Here is a 24,285-nt window from a genome sequence, read left to right as displayed (position 1 = left end):
TGTTAATTAAACATGTCAATTAAAAATGTAATTAACAAAATATAAATTAATTTTTTAATTTAAAAAATTAAAATTTATAATTAAAAATGTTAACATAATTTAATAATTATATTACATTTATGTATTATAATATATTAATTTTTTGTTGAAATAATAATATTATTCACATAATAATATCTATTCACACAATACATAAAATAAAAAAGTGAGTATCCAAATAGTGCTTATAATCAGCACTTTTGTATACACAACCTGACAACCACAATACTTGTGACTTTCAGCACTTTCCTAATTCTATGGTTTTTCTCAATACTTTTCCAAATAAGTAATTTTTACCCCAAAAAAAAAAAAAAATAGAAGAATTTGATTGTTTGCACAAAAACTGTTTGTCATACTGCAAATGACAACGTAAAATTTTTATGAATCAATAAAAAGAAAAATAGACAAGGAATAACTGTTCCCAAATTTTACCATAAACATTCCATGTTGTGAATAAACATAAGTATTTGCAACAGTGACTTCTTTCTAAATTATTACATCCTAATACAATTATTCTTATATTCTCATTTTAGTTCATCTTATTCCTAGGGAACTAGATGTTACCATGACCTAGATGTAACCTAAAAACCCACTTAAGCACTGTTCATCACTGTCATATCTTAATCCTATGTCCCAACACCCCCCCCCCCCCCCAAAAAACAAAAAAAAGAAGAAAACAGAGGAACTAAAAATGAAGAATAATTTAACCAGAAGAAGCCAAACTATACTGATTTTTATATCTACCTACTTACAAAAAAGCAAATTCATAAAAAGAATAAAGGCCTTTTGCCCAATCAAGAGGTCATAATGGTCAAATATACATAAAATTTGAAACAAATAATCAGAGACATTTCTAATTCAGATATAATATGTCTGCTAAGAGGTCATACAACAAACCACCACCATCACGAAACCTTAGATTCCGCCGAGCGCAGTCAGCGACGTGAATCCTTTTTCCTCTCTGCACAATCTAGGGCAATATCCTCCAAAAGTTAATAGTGCTACTAAATCCTTACTGTCTCGGAACAAGCTATTCTAGGTCTACCCCTCCCCCTCTTAATACTACTAACAACAACAAACTCACCCCTTCTCACTGGTACGTCTTTTGGCCTATGTTGCAAACGCCAAAACCATCTTAACTGCCTTTCCCTTACCATAAGGGTAGAAAATTGAAAAGATGAGTAAATAAATAATGAGGCTAATAGCATCAGTCACCAGTCACCACATGCTTACCCAAATACTTCTCACGCCATTCTACATATAAAGGTTTTAGGGGATGCAAATAGAAAATATCTGAAAGATTTGAAAGATATAAATGAAATGTTCAGATTTACCTATCCCATATGCAACGACATACTCAGACTCCAAGCATGCACTATGTTTCACGGATGATGCTTTTCCAGCCCCAGTAACCTCTTTGGATGTTGCATAACCAGAGTATACAATAGCATTGCATGAAAGGGAAGGATGGTCACCAGTCCCTTGTACTATCTTGTGGCTTTGACTTATCTTCTCGCCACTTTCAAGAGATTCAGCCTTCGTGGAACCATCAATTTTTGAGCCACTATCAGCCCTACCTACAGATTGAGACATCTCCTGGCTATCACCGCGAGCATCTGCCCTAACTATTTCCTCAGGTACTATCTCATCCATTAGTCCAGGATCAGGGGCTGATTCACCAGTCAGACCCTGATTTTCAGCATCTTCAATTCTTGGTTCCACATCACCAACAACACTGTCCGCTCTATGGACAGAAGCATCATTCCCATGAATTTCAGCTTCATGACTAGCACACATTCCAACACTCCCTCCACTGATTCCAAAACTAAACCCATCCCTTGGATGAGGAGTTGCAGTTTCTGCATTGAAGATTTCTTCACCATCATTTGTACTGCTCACTCCCATCTCTCCAGGAGCTACTTCAGCACTTGGTTGAAAACAGATGCTCTGCTGTGCTTGGTTACTATAATTCAACTCTGATGTATCATTCATGTCCAGATTGCCATATATGCTAGAAGAAGGAAAATGAATGTCATCAACATCTCCAGGATAATTTTCAACACTTTCCATAGAGTCGTCATCAGCACCATGACAGACCGTATCCATTGCAATAACAGATGATGCCCGTGCTGAATCTCTGGTGAATGCAGCTCCTACATACTGATCATTTTCTTGCCTATATGACGAAACTCTGTTGGCATCTGCATAAATTTCAAGACCCTTCGAATGGCTAGGACCTGCACCAAATGGCTCTTTCTGATATGATGAACAATACGTATCAAACATATCCAGGTCCCGGGCACGTTTTGAAGGTCCAGCAGAATATTGCCTTTCATCTGTGACTTCATCATTATCACGATCAATAACAGTTCCTTCAAAACTATCAGCCTGTTGCATCCTTAAGTGAAACCTCTCATCTGAGCTGCCACCCTTTTCCAAGCTCCTTTTGCGAGAACTAGGGCCTCGTGATTCATACGAAGCTGCACGATCACCAACCTCACTGCCTGCAGGTTGCCCAATCATCAGATCCCTTCCAATACTTGCCTCCCGAACACTGCCAGACATCCCAGTTCTACCCAACTGAGTATAAGATGAACCCCCAGCCATTGTTAGGTTTAAATCTACATCTGCATGTGGCAAAAATATTCTCTCATTTGTTGTTGCAACTTCATCACGGTCTTCAGTCTGCTCTTTATCAATGTCATCAGCCCAACCATTTATTCCACTAGCTGCACTAGCCCCACGAGTCAATGCCATCTTTTTGCCAGCATCAGGAATATCAAGGTTGGAAGGCGTAAAAGGAGCAGGCCGAGGAACAGTGAGAAAGTCCCATATTCTAACAGTAGCACCACAAAGGCCACAATCCAACAAAGGTGACCTAGATTCATATCTAGACTCCACAACCAATAATTTATTCTTTCCAGCGTCTTTTTTGGCTGAAGCAGAGAACCCGTTCTTGCTTGGTCCAGGATCCTGGAAAGTATGACCCTGCATACGGGTAGGACCAAAGGAACATCCATTTCTTGCAGATTGAGCAGAATGTTCTTCGCAGTCTTGAACATTGGGGAGCCACCTTGGTTCCCATCCACACAAGCTTATTAACTTCTGAGCCTGCCAAAGACATATGAAATGGAAGAATATAAAAAAAACACAAGGATATATTTTAGTAACAAACAATGAACTAATAAGCAAATAACCAGCAGGAAAACAAGCATACAAATATCTTACACGAGAGTATAAGCAAATAGCACTGTCTCGTGAGTTTTCAAGCTCTTGTGTACTCTCTGTCTTAAAATCTATCTCGCCTGCTGTAAAGTTTGGTGGTTGGGAAAGAAAGCGCTCAAGCTGCACACCCCGAGAAACATGCATATGCTCAACTGCAGATGCAGCTACAATAGGAAGAGATTGGAACTGCAAAAGCCCATCACATCTATCTTTGTAACCCCCCACAAGGGCAGACTGAGGAGTAGGAGGGAACTGCACCAAGCTTTCCGGGCAACTATTCCCTCTCCAAGGACAGGCCATTTTGTGCCCGGCATCTAGCTGATTGGAAAAGGCTTCACCAGCATGTTCAACTTCATCCAAGAAGATAAAGAGATTAGTATCAGCAACAGGCAAGCTAATGTAATTGTGAAAAAGAAATACCATGTAAATTTAAATCACAAAAAATTGGAAGGGAACATGCGCAAAAATTGTATCAAAAAGTGTAGCTTCAAATTACGAGAAAGAAATGTGAACAATTTAGCAAACTATTGATTTTGTCTCAATACACATAGCATACAACAACAACAATAATAAACCAAGCCTCAAGTCCCACTAGGTGGGGTCGACTACATGAATCCTTTTCCACCAATTTATGCAATCATGGATAATTTCCTTCGAAAAATTCAGGGCTATTAAATCCTTATTCACTATCTCATTCCAAGTCATCTTAGGTCTATCCCTATCCCTGCTAATGCCCCTCACAGTAACTCACTCTCTCTTCCTAACTGGTGCACTATGTGACCTACATTGCAAGTGCTCAAACCATCTGAGTCGTCCCTCCCTTATCTTATCTTTGGCAAGAGCTACAACTAACTTACTGCAAATATGTTCTTCTTTTAAATTATCTTTTAACGTAATACTACTCATCCATCTTAGCATTCTCATCTTGGCAACTTTTACATTTTGGATATGTTGTTTCTTGGTCACCCAACATTCTGATCCATATAGCATAGCTGGCCTTACAGTCGTCCTATAAAACTTCCCTTTTAATTTTAAAGGCATTCTACGATCACAAAGCACAATAAAAGCATTTCTCTATTTTACCCAACCAGCTTTAGCTCAATACATTCTTCAATTTCTCCTTTAGCTCGCATAATAGATCCAAGATATCGAAATCTACCAGTGATATTGATTTCTTCATCATCAAGTTTAATTTTGTCTCCAATATTCCTCCTACTATGACTGAAATTACATTTCACATATTCTGCCTTATTTCTACTTACCCTAAAAATTCTAGATTCTAAAGCTTCTCTCCGTAATTCTAATTTTAGATTCCACTCCAACCCTAGTTTCATCAATCAAGACAACATCATCTACAAACAACATACACCATGGAACCTCATTTTGGATACTCACAGTCAATTCATCTATCACTAAAGCAAAATGATAAGGGTTCTGAGCATATACTTGATGCACACTTATTGTGATTGGAAATTCTCTAGTCGCTACAACTATAGTCCTAACACTAGTCATTACTCCATTATACATATCCTTAATGACATTTGTGTACTACTACATACACATTTTTTTTCTAAAACCCACCATAGAACTTCCCTAAGTACCTTGTCATATGCTTTCTCTAAGTCGATAAATACCATATGCAATTCCCTCTTCTTTTTCCTAAACTTCTCCATTAATCTTCTTAAATGATATATAGCTTATGTGGTGGATCTCCATGTCATAAAACCAAATTGATTTTCTAAAACCTTTATTTCTAACATTAATCTTTGTTCAACTACCCTTTCCCACAGTTTCATAGTATGACTCACAAGTTTAATTCCACAATAGTTATTACAATTTTGAATAACCCCTTTATTTTTGTATATAGGTATTAAAATGTTTTTCCTCCATCTCTCTGGAATTTTCTTAGTTTTTATAATTGTGTTAGATAACTTAGTTAACCATATAATTCCATTATCACCTATGCATTTCCAAACTTCAATTGGGATGTTATCTAGTCCTATAGCTTTTCCCATTTTTAGTGCAAACTTAACTTCTTTAACTCTAATTTTACAAACAAATCTCATATTTTTAGTCTTTTCCTTATTTGTCAATTATAAGGTTAAGTCTTCCACTTGGTTTTCATTAAATAGCTTACTAAAGTAATTTCACCATCTTTATTTTATATCTTCTTCCTTAAGTAAGACAATATCATCCTCACTTTTTATACATTTTACATTTACGCAAGTCTTTACTCTTCCTTTCTCTAACTCTAGCAAGTTTAACTATGTCTCTTTCCCCTTCTATTCTATCTAATCTAGCATAATAATTATTAAATAATCTATGTTTAGCTTCACTAGCGGCCTTCTTTGCATCTTTTCTCACCTATTTTAAATTTTTCAAAGTTTCCCATGATCCTACATTTTTGTCATGTTTTACACTAAATTCTTTTTGGACATCTTGATCCTACCACTAGCTTTCTTTTCTATTCGAGAATCTTTCTCTCGACTCACCTAAAATCTCTTCAACCACCTTTTTAATAGAGCTAGCTATCCTTCTCCAAAGAGTGTTTGTGTTTACACCATCCTCTATAGTCCAATCCTCATCTTTGGTCATTTTATCGTTAAATTTTATTATATTCTCTCCTTTTAGGTTCTACCAGCTAGTTCTCTTGCACTGATTTATTTTATCCTTTCTTTTCTATTTTTTAATACATATATATCTAACACTAAAACTATATGTTGTGTGGTTAAGCAGCTTTCACTAGGGATAACTTTAAAATCCTTACACGATAAATGATCTACCCTCCTAGTAAAGAAAAAATCCAAGTGACTTTTATTTTAACCACTTTTGAAGGTTACTAAGTGTTCTCTATTCTTAAAGCAAGTATTCATTGCAATAAAATCATATTACATGGTGAAGCCTAAGATCATCTCCCCAAATTCATTTTCGTGTATGTATCCATATGCTCCATGTGTCCTCTCATAACCTTTATTATCCCTTCCAATGTGTCCATTTAAATCTACTCCTATAAATATTTTTTCAGTCCCTGATATCCCTTGTATAATACTATCCATATCTTCCCAAAATTGTATTTAAAGGTTTTCTGTTAAGCCTACTTAAGGAGCATAAGCACTAATGACATTCATTATCTCTTGGCCTAAGACCATCTAGATTTTTATAATTCTATCCCTTACTCTTTTGACATTTACAACGCTATTTTTTAAGTTTTTGTTAACAATAATTCCTAACCCATTCTCACGTTTTTTCTTTTCCAATGTATCAAGGTTTGAATCCTGATTTTTAAATTTTTCTTGGTTTCTCCTCCCCCCCCCCCCCCCCCCCCCCCCCCACCCCAACTTAGCTTCTTGAAGGCAAATTAGATTAATTTTTGTTGTAATCACTGTATCCACAATTTCCATGCTTTTATCTATAAAAGTCCCTATATTCTAAGTTGCTAATCTAATCCAAATTTCTTGAACTAACTTCTTTACCCACCCACATCCAGAATGATGTGGAAACCGTCACATATTTAACACCGTATCCAAGCGCCAACATGGTGAATTGCTTAAGGGCGATGACCCCCTCACCCACTTTTCATTACACCCGGTTGATATAAGTGCAACTTGTCGCTCATAGAGGACACCTCATCAAATAATTGGTAAGGATTCATAACATAGTGACCTAAGAAGTTTTACACAAGCTGTCAGCTTCCTAACGCAACCCACCTCCTTTACTCGGACTTGGGACCAGCTCTACACACATAGCATGCATAATAAAATGAGTAGAAATTTCCATCATTAGAAACAACTTATTTAGAAAGGCAACCAAGGCATTGCTGAAGCATTTTGTGCTCGCTGTAAAATGTCAAATTGTAAGCAGCCAGCCTGAATTAGTAGGCATAGTTCAGTAAGACTCCATGAGAAACTATAACTAAACATGCGGCTTGTGGGTCAAGCCAATACAAGAGAACAAAGCAATCTTTTACTGAAGAATGTAATTTTCCTCTTCTTCCTCCTTTTTACCCCCTTCTGTTTGAAGGGGAAAAAGGGTCAACGTCGATAATTCTTGATGTGGTGAACACCATGAACATCAGTTTTTTAGCAATTGAACACCATCTTTTCTTGTCAAGATTGTTCTCAAGGCCCTCAAGTTATAGATAACATATCTACATAAAAGTAAAAAATTAATAGCATAAGACAAAATTTTAGAATAACAAAACTATGAAAAATCTTTATATTGCCTAATAAAAGGCAAAAAAAAAAAAAAAAACACACACACACACACACACAAAGAAAACATATAAGAAAATATATATATATACATGTGTGTGTTTGTATTGCACTTGCATTATTTATCCAACACCGTACAGATTTTTTTCTTTTGATTTATGTGACACAGAGAGAGAGAGAGAGAGAGAGATCAGGAGTAAGCCTGCGAGTATATGAGGATTTCAAACAGCAAAAATGCTTTAACGAGAACAAATACAACATCATCAATCATGTAACATCTATTTAAATGACGATCAAGTTGGTGGAGGACCATAATCTCATAAGTCAGAATGGTAGGAAAAAATCATTTCCAACAAGAAGGCCTATTTACTGGAGGCTAAAAAATAACTTTTTTGAACCAAAAACATCTGATTGTGTTCCATAAAAGTAACCTTAAATCCAAATCCAAAATCAATTAGGTAACCTAGGACAGGGAACAAGTAAACTTCAAGTCTGTATGAATCTATGCATGTATATTGCATGTGTGACAAATTATCAAGGGTTTTTCAATTTCTATGTATCTCAAGTTCTCGACTCTCAAGCATAGTGTTGTCCAACCCAACCATCTTAATATATAGAGAAAACACACAAAATCATTCTCTTTCTATTTCTTGAAAATATCCCTTAGATGAGAAAAATCTATTAGGTAACCTTGAACAGGAAACAAGTAAACTACAAGTGCATATGAATATATGCATGTCTATTGCTTGTGTGACAAATTATCAAGGGTTTTTCAATTTCTATGCATCTCAAGTTCTCAACTCTCAAGTATAGTGTGGACCAACTCGAACATCTTTATAATAGTGAACACAACACACACAATTGTTCTCTTTCTATTTCTTGAAAAATCCCTTTGGTGATAAAAATCTAAATCCAAAGCAATTAGGATACCTTGGACAAGAAACAAGTAAATTACGAGTGTGTATGAATCTATGCCTGACTATAGCCTGTGTGACAAATCATCAAGGGTCTTTCAATTTCTATGTATCTCAAATTCTCAACTCTCAAGTATAATGTGGACCAACTCAACCATCTTTATATATGGTGAACACACACAATCATTCTTTTTCTATTTCTTGAAAAGATCCCTTTGATCACAAAAATCATCTTCTCTCTATTCTAGCTCCTCGTTGTACTAGAATCATAACAAAAGTAGGTCATTTTCTACATTATCAATTCCCTCAAAACCTAAAACTCTTCCTAGACACTAGTTTAGACAACCATTTGCAATGAAGTTCTTAACTCTAAAATTCTAAGCCATATTAGTATCACCATTATTTTGAAATTTTAAAAGGAAATAAAAAGGTATGTCTTGTCCAAATAAATAAATAAGCATTTATATCATAAGCACTCACCTTCAGCAGGTGTCCAAGTTGGCAGCAAAACAAAACTAAGGTAAGCACCACATGATTCACAAGCAATTTTATCAACATCGACATTCATCCAACCTCTCAAAGCACAAGCCAAAGAACTAGTAACCTGCGAAAGATTACAAAAAGAACAAAGATCTTCAGACACCAGCCATCAAATTATATGAAAAAAATTGCAAATCATTAAGCAGCTTTGTTGAATATGAGCAATATATTTCAACAGGTAAGCCATTTGAAACTTCATTTTTCAGATAAAATATGTGATTACATAATAAAGAAAATTTTGAGAAAATTACAAGTAAAATTGAAAAATAAATATAATTTTGTAAACTACACGTTGGCCAATGTAAAATATTAACTTCGACTCATTAAGTAAACCAAGCTAAGAGTGATAAGATTACAAAGGTCAAATCATTGCATGACTTAAGATGCAACCCTTGAGTATTTTGGGAAGGTTGAGGTTCAAGAGTTTTACATATCAACTAATATTATGACATCCCATTCATATGAACACATGGTTCAAAATTTTTCTACCTAAATCTACTTTAAGATTCACATCCAAAATGTGCAAGCCTCATCTCATAGACACAAAAGGTGTGCCCTTTTGTATGAATGATAAGCATCAGAGTATCATGCATTGGCCTTTTTTGGAATTTGGCATTTTAGACTGTGCCTCAAGGCAAGCCTCAACTAAACCATTGAAAACATTGCTATAATTTCTTTGATTGTTGAACAAGACGTTAGGAAGGTGGGACGAAAGTTAAAACACAAAAAAACAACTATTTTGACAAAGTCATTCTTCGGAACCATGGATGAAGGAAATCATGAAGAAGAAACAAGGTTGTTCTTTTTTTTGGAATTTGGATGGCCATATGGAAGTTAATGGTCCCAAAAAGGTAGCTTATTTTCTTGGGAAGCTCGTGGGAACAATTTCTTGATGCTCAAGAAACTGCAAAAGAAGACATTTTTCAAGTGCTCTTTTGACCAGGTAGAATGAAGGCAGAAGCTTGCCTCTACGTGATAAAAGGGCAATTTCTCAATCACTATGTAGTTTAGGAAGCTCAAGGGTTAGAAGGAATGAAGTTCAATAGGTTATGAATGGTGCTTGGCTCTATTAGATAAAGTCATAGCCTCGTAAGACTTTCTTCTACAACACTCAATCAATAGTTTAAGGCAACCAACTAGAAATCAATCAAAGGAAATGGGACCTTTGGCTTGAAGTCCCCATTGTTAAAGTTTGCTAATTTCCCTTACTTCTTGTTGCAATCCCATTTTTACTCATAGTTGTACTTTTTGAAACATCTATTTTCATATTTCCACAAAATCTCCATTTGTTTCCTATTCCTCAGCTCAATACTACTGGTTACATATGTTTCTTGTGCAGAAACAAGGCGAGAATAGTGCATCATCTTCTATAGTTATGTGCACTTGGACAAGAAAACTATGGGCCCAGAAAAAAGGGGAGCAAGAAACAGCTTTGGGAAGAAATTGTTATTGGCTAAAGGACCCTAGGAATGTCCTTGGTTCTGAGGAGGTAATCCCAACCCTATCCTTTTACCTTTTCAAAGAAAAGGATGAGGAAGGAGACTGTTCAAATAAAGGAATCCAAAGACTAAGTGAATGAGAAAGCACTTACGAACTTGCCTCCATCGAGAGGGCATTCTATCTAGTCCAATTTCAAGGAGTCGCCTATCATATTCAAATTGGATCATTTCATGGTCTAGTGGAGGAGCACTTTCCTAACACCATGCAAAAACTTTTAGTAAATATAATCATAGTTATCAAAATCCCGATCTGAATCTTCTGATCCTATGATTCAGACTTACCTAATCAATTCAAATCTTAACAAGAATCTTAATCAATTAGAATCCCAGTAGGATCCTATATGGATCCTTAGGATCTTAGGATTGCAATCCTACTTCCGACTCTACTTGGGATCCTACCGATCCTACTTGTGCAATGAAATATGTATTTTACTTGTTTATGATTTCAAAGGAAAAGGTCCATTCTATATTTTTTACGGGCCCAAACACTTTGCTTTTGCAATAGACACAAAATTTGGTCTAGATGGCCCAAATGCATCAAAAATTGGGCAAAATAACTAGTATGTCTTGCAATTTGTTCATCCCAAGTCAAGAGGGCAGCTAAGCATCTCTTGAAAGCTTCTTCCTTAGAAATCGAAAAAAGCTCTCTAAGGGCTTAAGAGTTCTTGTAGGCAAGGCTAGGACTCTTCCTCCTTCCATCAACAGCAAAGAATGAGAACTTTGAGATCAGCAAAGAGTTCAACAAATATGGACTTGTACAATCAAATTACGAGCTTAAAGTGCAAGCTTGTGGCAGTTATACATTATCTTTGTAGCTTTTCACTTTCTTCCTCTTCTTTTCTCTTACTAACAAGCCCAAGACTTATCTTTTTTCCCAAAGCAGAGAGCATATAGCATTCTTTTTCTTCTAGTTTTCTTTTCGATTAACAAAAGTTCTTCTTCCTTCAAAAAAAAGCTTATCTTTTTCTTCTTTTCTTCCTCATCCTCCTCTCTTTCCTCTTCTCCTTCTTCCTCTTCTTCTTATGACCTAATGACAAAACCACAAAATCTAAGAAGTTTACATCAGTTCATTGAATTAAGATTAACAATTTCTTCTTCCTTTTCTCTTCATTCTTTTTGCTTTTCTTTGTAATTAAAATTATAGAATAAACAAGCTCGCGACAGTCTGCCCTTTGCGGAGCACTTAGCAATTTAGCCTGTTCAGACCTTTTTAAGGATCAATATTGTTGAAGGTAAAACCTGCTAGGTGCTAGCTACCAAGCTACATTCCTCAAATTTGTTTTAGTTTCTTAAACTTCCAAGATTTTAGGCTTATTTTATTGAAAGTATTCATAAAATTCCAAATACATAAATTTTTAATTTATTCTACATTGTAAGTAGACGCTTACATCCACGATTCGATCCAGCAGACCCCATCAACAATCCCATCTAAGATCCCAATACAACCTTGAATACAATGGGGTGTAATGTTGGAAAACTACCAATACTGTAATTGGGAATTCCTGTAGATAAAATATAAATAAAAATAATAAAAAATAAAAAAAGGATAAAGGTATTTTGGAACCGGGGAAGGAGATGTTGAGAAAAAGCCAGCATGTTGGAAGAGGAAGTTCTTGTCTATGGGAGGTGAGCAGTGGGCTTAACCTCATTACGAGCACTCTCTCCAATTTCCCTATGCACTTCAATATTTTTTCCCTTTACCCAGTTTGACCACTACGACCAGAGAACATCCAAAAAAGATTCTTTGGGGCAGCACAAAGAATATTTTCAAATTCCATTTGGGGAAAAGGGGAGCAGTGAAACAATCCCTCATCAAGGGGGTGGGAAGCAAAGAGCTTGCGAATGTCAATGAGGCTTTTCTAGGTAAGGGAGCTAGTGTTTCATGGTGGAGAAGCAATGCAATCAGGGCAAAGAAGCCAAAACTAAAAGGGAAAATTTATCAACCAAGAGAACTGATTTGGAAGCTTAATGGTGGAGGATTGATTTGGAAGTTAAACTGAGTATGGTGTTCAGTTACCCTTCAGTACAGTACCCAAGCACTGTTCACAAACACTGCATCAGCAAGTTCCGTAGTGCAAGCACTGTTCACGATTACTGTAGCAATGCTGCTTGCAGTTATTTTCACTATGGTCCAACTTTAAGTGTGTTTCGGGCATTTTTATTTTCAATTATCCCAGGAGTTCTACTTTATTCTATTGACTTCATTTGTACAGACAACATTAGTTTGATATCAACAATAAGGATAGATTATTGTTGGGGTATAGTTATAGAAAGGCACATATACTATATAATTAATGAAGGCTCACAGCCAAAGACTTACCACAATGAAGGCAAAGGGCATAAAGGAGCTCGTCGGTAGAGGAATGGGTTCATATTCACTAGGGAACCCGTAGGCTTCTTCTCCGCCTACTAAACAACCAAAGATGTTAAAGTGGGAGGAAAAAGACGACAGCCCAACTCGGCTACTGAGGAGGAGATCCTCATCCAACACTTGGATTCATACCCCTCTGGAAATGCAAGGGTTATCCAACCACAATTGTTGGTCTCCATAAGGGCAAGGTAGTTCCCAAATTTGTTCGACTTTAGTAGCAAAGTAAGGGTTCTATCCTTGTTCCTTGTCCGATGAAACCAAGAAGTTGCTTGGGGTATGGTTTTTCTCAAAGCCCATAATTCCTCCCAAGACTCAAGAAACCATTTGAACTCTTCCATCTCTAGGAAGTTGGAGATCCTTCTTCCCCTGCAATATTTAATGATTCCAAGGAAATGACAGAGGCATGCAATAGCTAGAGCCCTTGTGTTAAATCATGTTAAGGAAAATCATTTCCTAGAATGTGAGGGGTCTTAACGAAAAATCCAAGAAGAGTGTAATTAACTCCTTTCTTAAGGATTGGAGGGGAAATGTGGTGTGCTTGCGAGAAACTAAGGTGGAGATAGTGGAGCACCTCTTCATCAAAGACCTTTGGGGCTGAGATGCTTGTGATTAGATATCCCTTGGGGCAATAGGCAACACAAGGCGTATTCTTGTTTTATGGAAGCCTAGAGTGTTGTGGAATTGTTGGATCACTCCATTAATTCCTACTCAGTCTCCTATTTGTTCACAACCATGAATGATAACTTCTAGTGGATTTTCGCAAGGGTTTACGGCCTAGGTGAAGCACCCTCCAAGTCTTTTTTGAAATGAGCTCTTCGAGATTAGGAGTCGATGGGATGCTCCTTGGATCATTGGAGATGATTTCAACATGATTGCTTATCCGCATGAAAGAAGTGGGGCTTCTCAGTCTAGTGGATTTTCAAAAGTGTTTACAGCCTAGGTGATGGACCCGCCAAGTCTCTTTTTTGAAATGAGCTCTTCGAGATTAGGAGAAGATGGGATGCTCCTTGGGTCACTAGAGATGATTCAAACAAGATTGCTCATCCGCAAGAAAGAAGTGGGGCAGCCTTGAGGCCAGTAGCATGAGATAATTCCTTGACTTTATCAGCATGAATATTGATCTCCCTTGGTCTAACTCCGGGGAGCAGCCTTCCTTTTCAAGTATCGATTTTAATTTCTCAGACTTGTAGCTTCACTTTCTTCACGTGATTTAGAGTCTACTTCCCAAGCCCATCTCAAATCACTTCCTCATCAACCTTGACACGAAAGGAGTTAAAAGGGGGCCAACCCCCTTTCACTTCAAGAATATGTGGTTAAAGCATGATGGAGTTGAGGAGTTGGTGAAAACTTGGTGGTCCTCTATTCAAGTCACCGGGAAGGCTAGTTTTGATCTTATCTCAAAATTGAAAATAATAAAAGAAAGGCTAAAGATATGGAACAGAAACATCTTTGGGAATGTCCAAACGACGAAGACTATTATCCTTAATGGCATCAAAGAACTTGACTCAATAGGAGATAATCTAGGGTCTTGATGATGAACAAAGAGCCAAAAGAGCTATGTGTCACCGTCCCACATCATATGTGAACTAGGGAGACCTTGGGCTTATAAGGAGGGTATGGGCTCCAACTAAATAAGGCATCTTTTATAAGACAAATCCGTGAGGCCAATGGGCAAAAGCAGGCAATACATCACCAGCGTTGGGCCGAAGACCGTTACATTTGGTTTCAAAGCCACCCTAAGGGTAGTATCATGTGACGGATCTGCCCTAGGGTTACTATCATGTTAGTGGATCCTACACATTAAGGGTAAGCCACTTTGACGAGGACGTCAGAGATTGGACAGGAGAGCCTGTCGGGGTCTCACATCAGATGTGTACTAGGGATATCACACTGAAGAGAACGTCAGAAATTGGATAGGAGAGCTTGTCACGGTCTCATATTGGACGTGTACTAGGGAAATCACGTTGACAAGGGCATCAAAAATTGAACGAGAGAGTCTGTCACATCCCACATTGGATGTGTACTAGGGAGATCTTGGGCTTATAAGGAGGGTTTTGGCTCCAACAAAGTGAGGCGCCTCTTATAGGACAAACACGTGAGGCCAATGGGCCAACGTGGACAATACCTCATCGGAGTTGGGCCCAAGACTGCTACACTATGCTTAAGAAGGAATTGAAGGAGGTTATTAATCTTGAAGAAATATCTTGGAAGCAAAAAATCCAAGGCTTTACGGCTCAAGGAGGGACCATAATACAAAATTCTTTCATTGAACAACAAACGCTCATCATAGAGGTAACACCTACCAGCATTGAAATTGGGGAAATCAACTTGACTAGGAAAGTGGATATTTTAACAGGTATTTGTGATTTTTATAAAGACATTTACACTGAACCTGAGACTCGGAGACCTACAATGGATGACATCAATTTTAGATCTCTCAGTTCATTCATTGGAAGGAGGCTTGAGAGACCCTTTGATGAAGCAAAAGTCCTCCAAGCAATTGACAATTGCAATGGGAATAAAGCGCTCCCGTTTTGATAATGACAAACCAAGGCATCTACTTGTGCTATTAAGTGTGTATACAGGTATTAAAGTATTAAAACACAATAAAAGAAACAAAATGGAAAGTCATAAAGCATACAAGACGATGGCATTTTTCTATGATCATGGAACTCATGAAGTCCAAGCTTGAAGAATCTAAGTCCAAGCTTGAAGAATCAAGAAAATTTTTATAATGTATATTGAAATTAGGATTCATGTAAGTACACATTACTTGATCATTGTGACGAAGCTCTTAGGTGACTTAGTTGGACCATAGGTACTTTAAAATTCTTGGAAAATATTCTTACAAGTTCAAAAGTTATTTCAAAATGCTAAAATCATGTTTGGAATGAAAAATATAAAGGATTTTGTATTTCAGGATGTTCGGCAGTCTGAGGCAAAGTGCTCAGTCAACCGACTGTGAACCGTCTGAACACTGGTCTGGCATCAGGATGTTCGGGCGACCGAACCTCGACCGAGTGGCTACTGCCATTTTAATTTCCAAACGCAGTTGGTTTGGGAGACCGAACCTCAACATTCAGTCGACCGAATGGCTAATGCCAATTTAAATTTCCAGACTTAGTTGGTTTGGGCAATCGAACCTTAGAGTTCAGTCGACCAAGAGAGTACTGCCACTTTTGAAAATTCCTGATTTAATTGGTTCAGACGACCGAACACTCAGTCCAGTCGACCAAAGTTTTCGCGATACTTATCACAACGGCAATAAAATCTCTAAGATTCTAATTTATCAAGCAATCAAACATGCCAACGGCTAGAATTCATTCCTATAAATAAATACCTAACCCTAAACATGAAAAACACACAATATTAATTGAGATTAGCGCTGCTTGCTGCTGAAATTTTTTTGAGTTCATTCTTTCAAGCTTACTGCTTTTCAAAACTAGAAAAACCCTAGCTAACTCTTTGAGCTTCATTTCAATCTTCTCTTTGGGAGTGTATTAGAGCTTTAATTTGTGAACATATCTACTCTATTCAAAGAGTTATTCTTGTACAACTCTACTTTGATTACTTCTTGTATCTTGAAGATCCTGGGATTGAATCATTGACAAGCTAAGGGGTATTTTCGCTTGAGAGGCTTCTCCGCCTATTGAAGGAGAGAGGTTTCTCCACCTATTGAAGGAGGGAATAGTCGAATCCTTAAGAGGGTTGCTTGAGGCAAGCACGTAAGCACGGATCACCAAACCTTGTAAAAATGATGTCACTCTCTCTTGTTTAACTCTTTTATTTTTTAAGCACATTTATATTGGTATTTATCTGCTGTGAATGCTGTAAAGATTATATTCATTGTGTAGTTTGATTACTTGTTGGAATCATAGCAAAAACTCTTTTATAGTTAATCACACTTATATTGATATATTTATATGTTGTGAATACTATGAGTCTGTGATTATTTAGTTAGATCACTTATGAAAATCATAGTAAAAAATGATTAAGGTTTTGCAAAAATTTTAAATACCCAATTCACCCCCCTCTTGGGATCACACCTTAACTCACAACACCTGGATTGGATGGTTTCTCCTTGGCTTTCTTTCAGGCTAACTAGAGCCTTCTCAAGCATGACATTTTAAACGCATTCGAGGAATTTCATAGATCAAGAAAATTAGTCAGTTGCATCAATACCACCTTTGTCACTTTTATTCCGAAGAAAGTTGGGACTATAAACATCAAGCATGTCCGCCCTATTAGCTTGGTGGGAAACATTTATAAAATCATAGCCAAAGTCCTAGCCGAGAGGTTCAAAAGACCAATACTGGAAGCCATTGGTTAGTATCAGCATGCTTTTGTGGCTGGAAGACAGATTATGGATGCTGCCCTCATTGCACATGAGGTGTTGGATGCCTATATGGAGGGAAAAGGGGAATAGTGCGCAAATTGGATATGGAGAAAGCATTTGATCATGTCAACTGGAACTTCCTTTTTATCCTCAAGAAAATGGGCTTTGGGGAGCTATGTTGTAGGATTACTCAATGCATCAAAGCTTCAAGCTTCTCAACGATCATAAATGGCTGCCCTTCTGATTTTTTTTTTTTTTTTTTGCTCCTCAAGAGGCTTGAGACAAGGATATTCCTTGTCCCTTTTCTGTTTATTTTGGTTACGGAGGTGCTTAGCCTCATGCTGATGAAAGCTATTGAAGGAGGGATCTATAGAGATCAACAAGTGAGCAGAAATGGAAGGCTTACATAAGCTTCTCATCTCTTTTTCACATATGATACTACTATTTTTTGCTAAGATGGTCCCCTTCAGATCCTTAACCTCCGATGCATTCTATTAGGGTTTGAGGCTATCTCAGGCTTGAAAGTGAACCTTGGTAAAAGCAATCTTATTCTTCGAGACCTTCCTTACCAGTCTTCTGGGCTACAAGATGGGGTCCTTTCCCATTAATTACCTCGATCTCCCCCTCGGAGCCAAATTCAAAGACAAAGGAGTTTGGGACCCTACTTGTGAGAAGTTTGAAAGGATATGGGTAGGATGGAAAAGAAATTTCTTATCGAAAGGAGGTAGACTCACCCTCATCAAGAGCACTTTGACGAATCTTCCAGTCTATTTCATGTCCCTCCTTCCCTTACTAGCCTCAGTTACTAGGAGATTCGAGGGAATTCAAAGAAAATTTCTATGGGGAAGCTTAGGAGAGGAGTTTAAATATCACCTTGTTAGATGGGGAGTGGTTAAACAACCCAAATATTCGGGAGGTTTGGGACTGGAATCCCTTCTCACTTTCAATAAAGCCCTCCTCAAGACGTGTTTATGATGGTTCATTACTAGAAAATGAACTTGTGGAATATGGTTCTATCCTTGATTGGACAGCAGTGGGTTACGGCAAATTCAGCTGGAGGGGAGATTTGGGCTTGGAAAGGCATCAAAGCCACCAAGGAGAAGTGAAGGCTTTGAACCTCATCCCTCTTGCTATCTTTTGGTGTGCTTGGAAAGAAAGAAATAAGAGAGCCACCAAAGATACAACTACTCCGCTTCAGATTTCCTTGCAAAGAGCAGTGGATTGCTGTTATTTCTAGCTAGCTTAGTGGGCAAATTGTTAATGATCATAATGTAGTCCTTGATGTTTGCAACACTCTACAAAGTGATTGACATTTTGTACCATGGGATGGCATCCCATTGTTGTCTTGCTAACATATTTTTCTCTTTACTGATCAAAAAAAACACTAAATAATTAATGAACAATTTTCTATAATTGTAGCAAAACCTTAAAGCAGAAAATGCAGGATACTTACTTCTCCTAGGAGTGAGTCTTGGAACCCATGCAAATAGCTTTATGCTATTTTATCTCTGTTATTTATAATTAATAGCTTCCACCAGATTTGAATCCCTAATTTTTAGCATAATTTCGCTTACTTCCAACTTGTTCCACAAAACTTATTATAAATCAAATTCCCTAATTTTCTCATTGGAAAACTTGTCTTGCATCAAGAAGGATCAGGTTTGGATGAAGTTAACATGTAGAATATGTTTTCAAGCATAAAGGAGCAGAAAGGTGCACATGGGGTGGGTGCAGATGGAGTGGGGCAACGGAAGTGTGAAAAAACATTAGAGAAGGATGGGATTGCCTCTTCAATAACACTTATATTACGGCTAGAAGGGAACTGTGTTCTTTTCTGGCAGAATGGTGTGAGTTCCAGAAGGCCCGCCCCTCTCAAAGTGCAGTCTCCAGATCTGTTCAACTTGTCCAGGAACAAACAAGCTTTGGTTAGTTTAAATTGTTGTAGCTTGGGCAAAATTATTGCATGGAATATGATGTCCATTAGACATATCAAACTTCTTTGACTCATTGTATGAGAGACAGAATAACCAGTGCAGGGAAGATGCAGAAATGGAAAAGGTTCGGGCACTAGATTTGAGAAGTGAAACCTTCCTACCAGATCAGTATTTATGAGGATAGTGGGAAGGATGCGCCTTCCTCTGGAATGCAAGTTTAGAAGACTCACGCTCCTCTCAAAGTTGTCATCATGTGGTAGTACAGAAAAGGGGCATTACAGTCATTAAACAGCTGTTCTTTTGTGCAAAGAAGAAGCCAAATCAGTTCATCATGTACAGATTAACTGTCATTGGACCAGAAATTTGTGGGACTCTGTAGCAGCTATGCTGGGAATCAAATGGGCAGCCGCAGGCTGTATGAAGAGTGAATTGTGGGCTTGGAAATGTATAAATACAGATAGGTCAAAAAAGAGATTTGTACCGCTAATCCTTCGAACTATTATTGCACTGGTGTAGAGGGAAAGCAATAGAACCTTAAGTGGCACAGAATTGGTAGTCAGCAGAGTAAATGATAGCTGCATATGAACTTCGTATTCTTCGATCAGTCCGCAGTTTTTTGTATATACTCAAGCTGCCATTGTTTTCATTAATTCTTTCTACTTCAAATCTTTGTTGTTGTGTTCCCTACATGAATCTATTCTTTGTATAATACAAATAAAGGCAAAAAAAAATTCATCTCAAGCTCAGCAAAAAAGGTGAAGGACCCCCCTCCCCCCAAAGTTCCAAAATTTCGACAAATCCTTGACCTCCCGTTTGGCTTGCAGAATAGTTATTGCTATGAATTAGATAAAATACAATGATAAATTTGGAAATAGAGGTAACAGTAATTCCGTGTTTATGTCCACTCATTATTATTCTAATATACAATAGCGGAAGACTTCATTAGCAATGAAATTTGGGGAAAGTTATTCCTTGCCTATTCCTTGTTATGAGTTCATAAGAAATTTTTGACTGTTTGTAGCTTTATGACAATAAAATATTTTTTTTTAATACAATTTATCAAATTCTTCTATTATAACTATACTAGACCTAAGAATTGGCATATGAACCACCTAGACATCAAATTTCCAAGGCACTTATACCTCTTCCCTGGATTTGGGCTAATTTTTGCATTATTAAAATTTTCCATTAAAGACTTAAAACAAACAAGAGATGGAAGATAAGACATCCTCCACAAATTAAATAAATAAAATAATGCTACTTGCCAATCCCATTAGTCTTGTTTGACTCACAGCACGACATACATATACCTGGGCTGAGGGACGTATGACATCTCTTTATTTGAAACAAGTCATTCTTATTAATCCTATTGAAAGCTATAGTCCAAATGAAAGCCCAAATCTAAAAAGGAAGTGTCCCAAAAATTAATGAAGGATTCATAAGTGTACCAAAAATCAAGTATTCGAGGAGATCTTAAACCTCAAGGGGAAGGTCTGCATTTCTCACTATTGAAGGGAGGTTAGTGTCTTTTGCCCTAATAATAATAAATAATCATATTCACCATCACCATATCTAGGAATGCGTTTTGACTATGGGGATTCAATGGGTGGGAGCAAGTTGTCTTGGAGGAATTGTGGGCTTAGAAAGGAAAAAGACAATAAAGCTGATCCCTCACACTATTTTTTGGTAGGTATAGAGGGAGAGGATCATAGGGCTTTTGAAAGTGTGGATAGTTCTCTCCATGGTGATACCATAAAGCATACCTAGCTCAACCTTTTTTTTTTTTGGGTTTAGGCATCGTCTGGAACCACTTCTAGACTAGAAAAAGTACCAAATTTGATTAATGCACAAGTGCTGAAATGGATAAATTAGAGAAGTCATAAGTACTATTTGGCCGTTGCTGAAAATAATAACTACTACATATTTGTAAAACAAGTAAAATTTAGCTACTTACATTTGTAATAACTGGTGAATTTTCCAATAAATTTAAAAATATTTTATCCATGCAAATTTACTCATGTATGAGACTACTAACATTGTGGTAATCTTACACAAGCAGAAGAGAATTTCATTGATAAGAAGAGAATTTACAAGCAGGAGAAAAAAACTTCCATCAAAATTCTGGAAAAATACAGAAAAAACAAACTAATAAAACAAAAACTGGAAAAAAAAACATAAAATTCAGAGCAGAAGATTCCTCCCATCTCTCTGAATACCCAAAAACTAACTCCCTTAAAGCAGCTGAACCCAACACACCATAAAGAAGCAAGATAATGAATCTTCTCCCAAACCAGCTACCAATTCAATTTTCACCCTAAAAGAGATAACATTTACATACAAATTATTTTAAATTTTAATTTAGTTTATAATATTAATTTGATTAAAAATATATCAACTAGTTACCAAAATAATTTTTTTAAAAATCCTTGAATTGTTGAATCATTTTTCATTCATAGAACAAAATTTTTGAATCCTAATCCTCCACCTGGATGAAATTGTGTGGAAGGCTAAATTTCCTTTGAAGATTCAAGCTTTCATTTGGACTTTACAGTTATTAACCAGATTAATACAAATGACTTTCTTCAGGCTAGGAGACTTCAGAAGGTTCTTAGACCCAATGTATGTGTGATGTGCTATGAGGAGAATGAAACGAACTGTCATCTAGTTCTACATTGTGGGGTCGCAAGGTCTTTGAAGAACAATCTGTTCTCCGGTTTGGCGAGGATTGGGTGGCTCTGCAATCTTTTCACGAGTTCTTAGCTGCAAAATTTTGGGGTTTTGAGGAAAGGAGGAGAAATTTCTGGATCTGTGCAGTTTTTGCTACTTTGTGGGATACTCTAGCTTGAAAGGAATGCTAGGATTTTTTATAGACCAGAGGACTTCTCCAAACTTGATCTGGGAGAAAGTTACTTTTTTTCTGCTTCAGCACATTCTTTTGGCGTTTTTGAGGGTTATCACTGTTCAATATCTGTAGACTGGTTTGCAGCACTGATGCAATAACCCTTTGATATTCTTTATTCCCAATTTTTCTTCTTCTGTTTTTGTTTTTGTTTTTGGAGGATGCCTCATCCTCTTTCTCTGCAATCTCTTCTGTTTTTTATTCAATGAATTTTATGTTATCAAATAATATAATATTTTTCAATTTAAATTTACACAATTTATATATTTAGTTTAATAAAATAATTTAATATATTTATCTAAAAAAAATTTATCAGTAAAAGGAATTTAGTAAAAGGGCATCAAGGGGATACCAACCCAGCATACACAGAGTCAGCTCTTTTGTAGGACGTCGCAAAAAAAAAAAAAAAAATTCTTTTTTGGAAAAAGAGGATGTCACAAAAATCTAAAATTACATTATGGTCATTCACAGCAATCCCACTATGCCAGCTGGAAACCGCAGTAATCCACTGCTCTTTACCAGTCTGACATGGTGTGAGAGAGTTTTTGAACACACTACTATTTCTTTATATCCAAGCACACCAGAAAATAGAAAGGGATGAGAGACAAAGCCTTTCTCTTCTCCTTGGTAGCTCGAATCCCTTTCCATGCCCAGAGCGCCCCTCCCACTGAGCTAGCAGCCACCTTCATCTGATCATGTTTAGAGGCATATTACAAAGTTTCTTTGTCCAGGGGCATTGAAGGAGGATATGCTCAACTGATTCTGCATCAGCCATGCAAAGGGAGCAACCTACTAAAAACAGTCAGCCCCATTTTCTGTAAATTGTCCATAGTTAAGATCTTTCTATGTGTTGCCACCCAGGCAAGAAAAGCTACCTTTGTAGGAACAGCTGTTTCCCAAATGTGAATACAAGGGAGATTGTTGGGGTTCATTTCCATTGGTGAGAGATTCCTGTAGAAGGATCTGACTGAGAAGACCCCGTGTTTGTCTATGATCCACTTTGGTTGATTGGGTATGTTTTGGTGTTGAAAAGTGTAGATGTGGCTATAAAAGTTAATGAGATGGTGGACCTCCCAATCTTCCACGTTTCTGAATAAGGAAATGATCTAGAAGATCTCATGCTCTGAAATTTGAAGGTGATGACTGATTAGAACTTCCTTATCATGGGCCATTATATATTTAATATATTAAATTCTATTTATAAACTCTATATATATGAATCAAAATAAGTAGATTATAAAATATATGGATTATTATACTTAAATTATTAATATAATTTATAATTATTACAATTTAGTATATATATGTTATCTAGAAAATTGAATTATACAAGTATTTGCCAAAAGTGAACACTGTTGATCAAAATTTCAAATTTGCCATCATGCAGTAACAATTGCACTACCCTCATTGGTTTGCGGAATCAGGATCGAAATGCACTCAAATTTCAGGCCCTGATACCCATTCTAACATTTGGCTTCAGAACAGAATTCCAAATTCATTTCAAATGGAATCGTGATTCCTAAGAGCAGCAGAATCACAATTCTCGCCCACATGGGTGGGAATCCTTACTCCACAAATTCTCTCCCATTTCCCATAATACACCCACCCAAACCCACCACCCTCACCTATTGCAATGGAAGAACTAGTTAGTGTTTTCTTGAGCCTCAACCATCGGCACAAGTTCACAACCAACAAGGAGGACTCCTCAAGAATCACCATTGTCTCTCACCTTAACGCCATCTTCTCATGAGACATACATGCTCAGCTTCAGAGTCGCAAATGTCAGGGAGTGTCCCTAGGCTGGACAGAGGTTTGAGTGGTTTTGATTGATCAAAAAGAAGAATCCACTTCAACCAACGTGCCCTTAGGCACGACTATACAAAGCATGTCGCATTTTCATGAATTTCAACAGATTACAGGGGTGCTAACATTTGGAGATGGTGCTGTTCGACATCTCATAAAGAGAGACCCTTTGAGCAAATACTTTCAACCATGAACTATGAAGATGATATCTTTTGGAACTCAATTTCAATTGGGCTGTCTACCAAGGTGGATTGGGTGTAGGGTATTGATAGGGACTAGGATGTTAGCAAGCAGGGGTGATGGCTTGACTTGAGAAATGGGAGAGCCTAGCCTAGCCCCCTTGACTAGTGGGAAAATTCTCTTGGCTCTCTAATTTGTTTATGGGCTCGAGGCTTGAGTTCAAGAACATCGGCATAGCTATACGTTTTTTGAGAAATCTAACAGTACTACTTTGACGCCATCAGCAGTTGAGAACTGGTAGGCCTACAACCAGCTTCCTCTCTAATGACCTACA

General features: G+C 37.2%; 1 protein-coding gene across 1 annotated transcript in view; it reads right to left on the bottom strand.

Annotated features, from left to right (window-relative positions):
- The window catches only part of LOC131157383 (uncharacterized), a 51,136-nt gene that overhangs the window by 10,441 nt on the left and 16,410 nt on the right, over positions 1-24,285 (bottom strand). Inside the window, exons 3-5 of the mRNA XM_058111490.1 lie at positions 8,870-8,993; positions 3,268-3,614; positions 1,374-3,150 (exon numbers count right to left, since the gene is read on the bottom strand). Coding sequence (XP_057967473.1) covers positions 1,374-3,150; positions 3,268-3,614; positions 8,870-8,993 — 2,248 coding nt within the window. The remainder of the gene's footprint in view (positions 1-1,373; positions 3,151-3,267; positions 3,615-8,869; positions 8,994-24,285) is intronic.

Source organism: Malania oleifera, chromosome 6 (genome assembly GCF_029873635.1).
Source record: "Malania oleifera isolate guangnan ecotype guangnan chromosome 6, ASM2987363v1, whole genome shotgun sequence".
In the NCBI taxonomy this organism is placed as follows: Eukaryota; Viridiplantae; Streptophyta; class Magnoliopsida; order Santalales; family Ximeniaceae; genus Malania; species Malania oleifera.
The sequence above is the reverse complement of the archived record's forward strand: the minus strand, read 5'-3'. Positions and strand labels throughout refer to the sequence as shown.